Source organism: Salvelinus sp. IW2-2015, unplaced genomic scaffold (assembly GCF_002910315.2).
Source record: "Salvelinus sp. IW2-2015 unplaced genomic scaffold, ASM291031v2 Un_scaffold2888, whole genome shotgun sequence".
Taxonomy (NCBI): domain Eukaryota; kingdom Metazoa; phylum Chordata; class Actinopteri; order Salmoniformes; family Salmonidae; genus Salvelinus; species Salvelinus sp. IW2-2015.
This window is the reverse complement of record NW_019944187.1, coordinates 18,741-29,740: the sequence shown is the minus strand read 5'-3', so window position 1 is coordinate 29,740 and position 11,000 is coordinate 18,741. Positions and strand designations below refer to the sequence as shown.

At 45.0% G+C, this 11,000-nt stretch overlaps 1 protein-coding gene across 1 annotated transcript in view; it reads left to right on the top strand.

Moving 5' to 3' along the window:
• Positions 1-11,000, top strand: part of LOC112074944 (piezo-type mechanosensitive ion channel component 2-like) — a 76,529-nt gene that overhangs the window by 51,896 nt on the left and 13,633 nt on the right. Inside the window, 8 exon segments of the mRNA XM_070440722.1 lie at positions 404-916; positions 4,621-4,662; positions 4,664-4,713; positions 4,716-4,769; positions 4,772-4,841; positions 6,650-6,680; positions 7,255-7,437; positions 8,270-8,579. Coding sequence (XP_070296823.1) covers positions 404-916; positions 4,621-4,662; positions 4,664-4,713; positions 4,716-4,769; positions 4,772-4,841; positions 6,650-6,680; positions 7,255-7,437; positions 8,270-8,579 — 1,253 coding nt within the window.

The following is an 11,000-nucleotide window of genomic DNA, read 5'->3' as shown; positions in this document are numbered from 1 at the left end:
AAAACGAGACAAAACACAAACATTCCCCATGTCACACCCTGACCTAACTAAAATAATAAAGAAAACAAAGAATACTAAGGCCAGGGCGTGACAGAGTGCTTGCTTTCTTATCCAACTGTTTTCTGTGTCCTTTTTTGTCATCTTGTGACCCCCGTCCATTGCTCCTCACAGCTATATTTATCACTTATCATTACATGTAGTTTGTCAGTCCTTGTAAATGTTGTTGCTGTTTCCTCAAAACACTTAAAGCACACAAACTACAGTAAATATTTTGCTCCACCTCTAAAACTACACAATGCTACATTGGGCTGTTGAGTGAGTGTCACCTGAATACTCTCCACTTTGTGTACAGGGTCCAGTAACATCCTCTCTCGCTGTTTGTCTGTCTGTCTCTCCCCCACAGTGAAACGACCCAGTGCATCACTCTGTACTCCCGGCAGGGCACCACCGACACCATCGATGAGGTGGAGGACGAACAGGACCAGGGGGAAGACAGGCAGCACGGACCCTGGGGACACCCACCTCCGGAGGGGGCAGAGGGGGCTGAAGACAGCCCCTGGCGGGGTGGAGGAGATGATGGTGGTGGAGAGACCACAGAGGAGAGGGAGCGGTACCAGGGTCAGGGGGATCCATGGGGGTCTCCAGGCCCAGGGGAGGGCCCCTCCTTCAGGGTAGAGGAAGGAGCGTCAACCCTCCTGGCCCTTCAACAAGGATCCCGACCAGGGTCCCAGGACTGTACCACTGACAGTGACGACGGGGGTGTCCAGGACCGGCAAGAATACTTGAATAGGGCAGAGCGTGACCGGGCGGGGCTGCTGTACACCCCAGACACGGACGCTCCAAACACCTCGGATGCTGATGTGCCTCCCAGCTACAGCAAGGTTGGTGGTCTATATCCCTTGTCATTCTGTGCCGGGTTCCTCTATAACTTTATTCATTATAGGAAGTTTATGTTTAAGTTATATGTGTTTCCGCTTCTGCTTCGTTTGCTTTTTGGTGTCGGGTTGGGGCCGGGTTGGGGCCGGGTTGGGGCCGGGTTGGTGTCGGGTTGGTGTCGGGTTGGGGCCGGGTTGGGGGGTTGTTGTCGGGTTTGGTGTCGTGGTGGTGTCGGGTTGAGGCGGGTTGGGGCCGGTTGGGGTCGGGTTGTGTGTCGGGTTGGGGCCGGGTTGGGGGTGGGGTCGGGTTGGTGTCGGGTTGGGGCCGGGTTGGGGCGGGTTGGTGTCGGGTTGGTGTGGGTTGGTGTGGGTTTAGGCGGTTGGGCGGGTTGGGTTCGGTTGGTGTGGGTTGGTGTCGGGTTGAGGCGGGTTGGGGCGGGTTGGGGTCGGGTTGGTGTGGGTTGAGGCGGGTTGGTGTCGGGTTGGGGCGGTTGGTGTGGGTTGGGGCCGGGTTTGTGTCGGGTTGAGGCCGGGTTGGGGCGGGTTGGGGTCGGGTTGGGGCGGGTTCGGTGGTGGGTCGGGTGTCGGGTTGAGGCGGGTTGGCGGCGGGTTGGGCGTTGGTGTCGGGTTGGGCCGGGTTGGTCGGGTTGGGCCGGGTTGGTGTCGGGTGGTGTCGGGTTGAGGCCGGGTTGGGGCCGGGTTGGGGTCGGGTTGGGGCCGGGTTGGTGTCGGTTGGGGCCGGGTTGGGGCGGGTTGGGGTGCGGTTGGTGTCGGGTTGGGGCCGGGTTGGGGCCGGGTTGGTGTCGGGTTGGTGTCGGGTTGGTGTCTTGGTTGAGGCGGGTTGGGCGGGTTGGTGTCGGGTTGGTGTCGGGTTGGTGTCGGGTTGAGGCCGGGTTGGGGCCGGGTGGGGGTCGGGTTGGTGTCGGGTTGAGGCCGGTTGGTGGCGGGTTGGGGCGGGTTGGTGTGGGTTGGGGCGGTTGGTGTGGGGTTGAGCGGGTTGGGGCGGGTTGGGTCGGGTTGGGCGGGTGGTGTCGGGTTCGGGTCGGTTGAGGCGGGTTGGGGCGGGTGGGGTCGGTTGGTGTCGGGTTGAGGCCGGGTTGGGGGTCGGGTTGGGCCGGGTTGGTGTCGGGTTGGTGTCGGGTTGAGGCGGGTTGGCGGGTTGGGGTTGGGTTGGGGCCGGGTGTGTCGGGTCGGGGGCGGTGGTGTCGGTTGGTGTGGGTAGGGCCGGGTTGGGGCCGGGTTCGGGGTCGGTTGGTGTGGGTTGGGCCGGGTTGGGGGGTTGGGGCGGGTCGGTGTCCGGGTTGGTGTCGGGTTGAGGCCGGTTGGGCCGGGTTGGGGTCGGTTGGTGTGGGTTTGGGGCGGGTTGGGGTCGGGTTGGGGCCGGGTTGGGGCGGTTGGTGTCGGTTGGGGTCGGTTGGGGTGGGTGGGCGGGTTGGGGCCGGGTTGGTGTCGGGTTGGGGCCGGTTGGGGCCGGGTTGGGGTCGGTTGGGGTGGTTGGGGCCGGGTTGGGGTCGGGTTGGGGCCGGGTTGGTTGTCGGGTTGGGGCGGTTGGGGCCGGTTGGTGTCGGTGAGGCGGGTTGGGCGGGTTCGGGGCGGGTCGGTGTCGGGTTGGTGTCCGGGTTGGGCGGGTTGGGGCGGTTTGGGTTCGGGTTGGTGTCGGTTGGGGCGGGTTGGTGTCGGGTTGGGGCCGGGTTGGGTGGTCGGGTTGGGGTCGGGTTTGGGGCCGGGTTGGGGCCGGGTTGGTGTCGGGTTGGGGTCGGGTTGGGCCGGGTTGGTGTCGGGTTGGGGTCGGGTTGGTGGCCGGGTTGGGGCGGGTTGGCCGGGTGGTTGGTGTCGGGTTGAGGCGGGTTGGGGCGGGTTGGGGCCGGGTCGGTGTCGGGTTGGTGTCGGGTTGGGCGGGTTGGGGGGGTTGGGTCGGGTTGGTGTCGGTTGGGGGCGGTTGGTGTCGGGTTGGGTGCGGGTTGGTGTCGGGTTGGGGTCGGGTTGGGGCGGGTTGGGGCGGGTTGGTGTCGGGTTGGGGTCGGGTTGGGGCGGGTTGGTGTCGGGTTGGGGTCGGGTTGGTGGGGGTTGGGGCCGGGTTGGGTCGGGTTGGTTCGGTTGTGGGGCGGGTTGGGGCGGGTTGGGGTCGGTTGGGGTGGGTTGGGGCGGGTTGGTGTCGGGTTGGTGTCGGGTTGGGGGGTCGGGTTACTGTAAAGCCAGTACAACTGCTGATGGAAAAGGTTTATAAATACATTTGATTGATGTTATCACTGTACACTTGATGATTGTTGTTAATGTGTTACTAAGGGTGAGCTTTGACGTCTGGAGGTGATGAGGATGAGAGCGACAGGACGATAATAGGATGATGGCGATGACCCCAGACACCAGCGGTCAGACTATCTGGACGCCCTTGTGCCTCGCTGACCACTGAGCTGACCCCAGCGAACTGCTGCCAACAAGTAAGTAGACTCAGTAACAAACTACTACTACTACTACTACTATACTGCTACTACTACTACTACTACTACTACTCTACTACTACTACTACTACATACTACTACTATATTACTACATCCATACTACTAAATCTACTACTACTATATAACTACTACTACTACTACTACTACTACTACTACTACTACTACTACTCTACTACTACTACTACTACTACTACTACTACTACTATACTACTACTATTACTACTACTACTACTACTACTACTACTACTAACTACTATACTACTATACTACTACTCTACTAATACTCAATATATACTACTACTACATACTACTAACACTCATACTATACTACTCTTACTACTATCACTACCACACTACTAACCACTACTAAACTAACTACCAACTACTACGACTACCACCACCACATATACTACTACTACTACTACTATAACACCACTACTATGACTACTATCGCACCAATACTACTACTACTACATTACTACTACTACTACTACTAGTAACACCATACTATGACTACTATCACCACCAATATATCTACTACTCATTATACTACTACTACTACTACTACTACTTCTACTAGAAACCACTACTATGACTACTATCACACAATACTAACTACACTACTACTACTATACTACTATACTACTACATTATACTACTACTACTATACACTATACTACTACTCACTACTACTATTATCATCACACTACTACTATACATCTACTACTACTATTACTACTACTAGTACTACTATCTACTACTACTACTACTACTACTACTAACTACTACTACTACTACATCCACCTCTACTACTACTACCTCTACTACTACATACATACTACTACTACTACTATACTACACTCATACATATACTACTACTACTATATTACTACTACTACTACTACTACTATACTACACTACCACTACTACTACTATTACTACTATACTACTACTACTACTACTATACTATACTAAATCCACCACTACTACTACTATACCACTACTAAAACTACCACCACTACTACGACTACCACACCACTACTACTACTACTACACTACTACTACTACTACTACTTACTAATAGTAACACACTACTATGACTATATCACCACCACCATCTCTCTCTCTCGCTCTTTTTCTATCTACCCACATCTCTCCCTTTCTCTGTCCCCTTCTTTATTCTCAATCTTCTCTCTCTCTCTCTCTCTCCTCTCTCTCTCTCTCTCGTCTCTCTCTCTCTCTCTCTCTCTCTCTTCTTTTCTCTCTTCACCCCCACTCCCCATCAGGATGTTCCATGATGAGGAGCTAGAGCGGTCGGAGCGGTTCTATTGGGCAGCCCCTGGTGCTCCAGTTGGTCTATGCCCTGTATAACATGCTGGTGGCCACTCTGAGAGTGTGTGTTACCTAGTCATCATCCTCAACAACATGCTGTCAGCTCCTGCGTCACGCTGGTCCTCCCTATCCATCTTCCTCTGGGCATGCTGTCCGTACCTAGACCCAGTAAGAGGTTCTGGACTGCCTGCTATACACTGAGTAATGGACAGTACATTAAGATATATACTGCTACAGTAGAGTACTGTCTATCACAACCATTATTTTTTATAGTATTCAATCCTTTAGTCTGATGTGTTTGACTACTGGATGATTGGATTGTATTGGATATTATACTTTATCTGCAAATACTACTTAGAGTTCCTGCACACGAAACACATACAGTGCTACAGGTAGGATCTTAATTCGATCATTATTATTATTTTTTTTTATATACACCCTTCAAAAATCAATTATATCCAAATAATAGTTCACATGTCCGGTTGCTGAAGCATTTGTCTTCCTGCTGTGAGAAACTGGTCAAATGAAGTACTATACTGTGTAGTCCATGACAGACCTGCCTGTAAGAGTTACATCTCTGTATAGTAGAGTTACATCTATCTCTATAGTAAGAGGTTACATCTATCTGTATAGTCATGACAGACACTGGTGTAAGAGGTTACATCTATCTGTATAGTAGACGGTTAATCTATCTGTATAGTATTATCTGTATAGTAAGAGGTTACATCTATCTGTATAGTATCTATCTGTATAGTAAGAGGTTACATTCTATCTGTATAGTTATTGATGTAAGAGGTTACATCTTCTGTATAGTAGAGTATCTATCTGTATAGTCCATGACAGACACTGCCGTGTAAGAGCTTACATCTATCTGTATAGTCCATGACAGACATGCCGAGTAGAGGTTATCATCTATCTGTATAGTCCATGACAAACACTGCGTGTAAGATGTTACATTATCTGTATAGTAAGAGGTTACATCTATCTGTATAGTCATGACAATGCCGTGTAAGATGTTACATCTATCTGTATAGTAAGAGGTTACATCTATCTGTATAGTCCGACAGACACTGCCGTGTAAGTGTCACGCCCTGACCTTAGTATTCTTTGTTTTCTTTATTATTTTGGTCAGGTCAGGGTGTGACATGGGTGATTATATGTTTTAACCTGTCTATGGTTTTTGTTGTTTTATGGGGGTTGTTTCCAGTCTAGGGGTTTTGTATGCTTATGGTTGCCTAGATTGGTTCTTAATTAGAGGCAGCTGTTTTCGTTGTCTTTGATTGGGAACCATATTTAGGCACGCATATTCCTTGAGTATCCGTGGGTGATTATCTATGTCTATGTTTAGTTGCTTGTGTCAGCACTATGATTATATAGCTTCACGTCCGTTTTGTTGTTTTTGTATAGTTCATTCCGTGTTCTTTCTTTATTAAAAAGGATGCATTCAAATCACGCTGCGCTTTGGTCTCTCGCTAATAAAAGAACGTGACAGTAAGAGGTTAATCTGTCTGTATAGTAGAGGTTACATATATCGTATAGTAGAGTTACATCTATCTGTATAGTAAGAGGTTACATCTATCTGTATAGTAGAGGTTACATCTATCTGTATAGTAAGAGGTTACATCTATCTGTATAGTAAGATGTACATCTATCTGTAGTCATGACAGACCACTGTCGTGTAAGAGGTACATCTATCTGTACAGTATATCTGTATAGTATTATCTGTATAGATTTTTATCTATCTGTATAGTATCTATCTGTATAGTATCTATTGTATATATCTATCTGTATAGTATCATATCTGTATATATTTTATATCTATTGTATAGTATCTATCTGTATATATCTATTGTATAGTATCTATCTGTATAGAATTTATATCTATCTGTATAGTATCTATCTGTATATATTTATATCTATTTGTATAGTATCTATCTGTATAGATTTATATCTATCTGTATAGTCCATGACAGACATAGATAGGTTTTGGATGACCGTCATCGTACACTGGGATGTTATGCTATATATATATTCCTATTAGTTCTATGATAGTTTACTTTACATTGCGGTATTAACTAATATTACATTAGTTGAATGTGTTGTATGTACACCATTGTAATCATTAGAGTGGTACTTTCTATGGTTCTACACGATGACTGTCTCTATGTTTACACAAAGATCATGAAGCTCCTGAAGTTAAGGAAAATATTTATGGTAATATAATCCCTGACTATGTCATTATTAACTCAACCAGCACCCAAGGTTTCTAGCTGGAGGATAATGTTTTGGCCTGGAGGCTGTGTCAGTGTGTGTCCTGTACTGATTCTAGGAAGTCCTTATTAATGATTTTACAATCCTTAATGACTTTACAATCCTTAATGACTTTACAATCCTTAATGACTGAATCCTGTGTGTTGGAATTGTTGTTTCATGTTACATTCTAACACTGTTTAAAAACGTCTGACTGACGCCGGTCAGAATGAAACATACATCCTCACCCTTTATTGATTTGATGGTCTGTCATATTTTAACGTGAATAATTACCCTATAATACCATTACTGCCTGTTCATATCTTTCCCTCTTCTAGGTCGCCATTGTCATCAAGTATTTCTTTCAGTTTGGCTTCTTCCCCTTCAACCAGAACCCGAAGGTGGACGTGAATAAACCCTACCACCCTCCCAACATCATCGGAGTGGAGAAGAAAGACGGATACGTCGTCTACGACCTCATACAGCTTCTGGCGCTCTTCTTCCACAGGTCCATCCTGAAGGTACGGCTCAGAGAAAAGAGAGTGCTGATCTAGGATCAGTGTAGCCAATTTAGATTGTAGCGAGTGAGATTACACGGACAAGGGAGGATCTGATCCGAGATCAGCACTCCTGCCGTGAACACGGGACCTGGGATACTCCTGTTATTTAGCCGAGAAGCAGTGGGATGTGATGAGTGTCTGTTCTAGCTGTCTGAGATACAGCTTTGGATTCTGTTTGTTTGAGCTTATTGTACGAATGTATTGTATAGTATATTATATAATGTATAGTATAGTGTATAGTGTAATGTACTGTATAGCGCATAGTATAGCATAGTCTATAGTTTAGTGTATAGTATATTATAGTGGATTGTATAGTGTATAACACAGTGTATATTATAGGGGATTGTATAGTGTATAGTATGGTGGGTTGTATAGTGTATAGTATAGTATGGTGTATAGTATAGTGTGTAGTATAGTATGGTGTATAGTGGATTGTATTGTATAATGCATAGTATAGTCTATAGTGTATAGTATAGTATAGTGGAGTGTATAGTATTGTGGATTGTACAGTGGATTGTATAATGTATAATGTATAGTATAGTGTGTAGTATATTAAAGTGTATTGTGTATAGTATAGTATAGTGGATTTTACTGTGTTCATAATGAACTACCATGTTGTGAATTTGGTTGGCCGATTGATACGATCGAGAGTCATTGTTTACAACTCTTAAAACAATGTAATTGTTTGGTTTGTTCAACGTTCCTTCATACCCGACCTCTCCTCTACCTGCCACCACTTGGTTTGGTACAGAGCATTACCCTTGTGTCTCTTCTTTGTACTGCCCTGCCATAGTGTCATGGTCTATGGGACGAAGACAACCTTAAGGACACCAAGAAGGAGATACTCCGCAGGGACACTGAGTCAGAGGACGATGAGAGGAGGGAGACGGAGGCCACTCCCGTACCTTCCACCCCCCGCGAGAGGAAGGGGTCCACACAGACCCTCAGGTCTATAAACCTGGGCGTGGGCACCTCCGTGGACTCTGTACACGTCCCCGTGCACTACGTCCAGCAACAGCAGCAGACCTACCAGAGAAGGAAGAGCTCCAGTGGAGGGTCTCATATCTCCCACCGCTCAGTCCACTCTGTACGCTCCAAGAGAGGTCAGGAAAACTATTTGACTTGACTTAGCCTTTACTTTACAGTACTTTACAGTACTTTACAGTACTTTACGATTGACTTTATTTTAATAAAGCTCCATACTTTACTTAGTAGGGATGTAAAGATTTACCGATCTGTCCCTGGTTCAAATGTGAGTTGCGTGGGTCTGCGGGAGCCCAAACCAATCCAAATGACACATCAAGACGAAAAAATATTCAACCAAAACAAATCGCCGTCACAAATCGCCTTTTTTTTTTACTCACAAACGTCACAAATCGCCGTGACTATTAACTAACTTACTTTACTTTGCCACTAACTTACTTTACTTAACTTTGCCACTAACTTACTTTACATTACTTTGCCACTAACTTACTTTACATAACTTTACTACTAACTTACTTTACTTAACTTTACCACTAACTTACTTTACTTAAGCTACTAACTAACCTACTTTACTTTGCCACTAACTTACTTACTTAGCCACTAACTTACTTTACTTAACTTACTACTAACAAACTTAATTTACTTTGCCACTAACTTACTTTACTTAACTCTACTACTAACTCACTTACTTTACTTTGCCACTAACTTACTTTACTTAGCCACTAACTTACTTTACTTAACTTTACCACTAACTTACTTTACTTAACTTTACTACTAACAAACTTACTTTACTTTGCCACTAATTACTTTACTTAGCCACTAACTTACTTACTTAACTTTACTACTAACAAACTTAATTTACTTTGCCACAACTTACTTACTTAACTCTACTACTAACTCACTTACTTTACTTTGCCACTAACTTACTTACTTAGCACTAACTTACTTTACTTAACTTTACCACTAACTTACTTTACTTAACTCTACTACTAACTCACTTACTTTACTTTGCCACTAACTTACTTACTTAGCCACTAACTACTTTACTTTACTTAGCCACTAACTTACTTTACTTAACTTTACTACTAACTTACTTTACTTTACTTAGCCACTAACTTACTTTACTTTACTTTGCCACTAACTTACTTTACTTAACTTTACTACTGACTTACTTTACTTAGCCATTAACTTACTTTACTTAACTCTACTACTAACTCACTTACTTTACTTTGCCACTAACTTACTTTATTAGCCACTAACTTACTTACTTTACTTAGCACTAACTTACTTTACTTAACTTTACTACTAACTTACTTTACTTTACTTTGCCACTAACTTACTTTACTTGACTTTGCCACTAACTTACTTTACTTAACTTTACTACTGACTTACTTTACTTAGCTATTAACTTACTTTACTTAATTTTACTACTAACTTACTTTACTTTGCCACTAACTTACTTTACTTGACTTTGCCACTAACTTACTTTACTAACTTTACTACTAACAAACTTTACTTTACTTAGCCACTAACTTACTTTACTTTACTTAGCCACTAACTTACTTTAAGTTTGAGAGAAATTGTGCATTCAACCCTATGTAAATCAGTGAGTTCTTAACGTATAGACTTAAAACTCAGGATTCTGTAGAAGCATACTCCAATGATGATATGTATTTACTTTTAGCTTCCTGTGCCAACCGGAAGTGCCATAATTGGTGTCAAAGGGGCTGTTTCGAAGGGTTAAAAAAGTCAAATCTTTCCAAAGCTTAATATGTGTGATTAGGTAACCCTCATGAACTGTAAATCAGTCATTCATCCCATCAGATTTCCAAGAAAAACTCACACACCCACACAGAAATGATGGAGTCACATACTAAGGGGCTTAGAGACAGACAGTGCCTGCAATAGTTACCGTTGTTCGAACTTTTAAAGAACCGTCAGACCTAGAGTTCTGAAACTTTAGAAACCTGTTCTAGAGCTCAGGTCGATAGTGCGTGGTGAGTTATGTGGCTCTAGAAGGTTCTCGGACCGAGAAACAGCCCCGTACATTTGCAATGACTTCAATTCATTTTGACCATTATGAAAATGGCGACATTTAGAAAAGTCCCAGAGTCGCAAGACTAGGTGCATTGAAACCGGCTCGGCCCATAGAGACAGACCCCGACGTTTCTGTCCGATAGCTCATTCAAGAACCCCGTAGCAAGGCATGGAAAAAAGTGGAATTTCAGCACCAATTAAGGTCTTGCTCGGGCACCGAATAACCTATCGAACCGAAACTCGGGATTCGGGTTCGCCTCACATAGGTCTACACATAATGTCAGAACTGGACCCGCAGCTAGAACGTAACTATGTGTTTTATGTTTTTAACTGAAGGCGCTGTGAATTATGGGCCTGCTCTGAAATATGTGATAGTTGGCTTCTAAATGAGTTGGAAAAAGTGGGTTAGGTGTCTGATGGTATCAGTTTGGTGTCTGAAAATATCTAATTGACTGATGGACACTGACTTGCTAGTTGACTTTTGTACATTTGCAATATGTTTA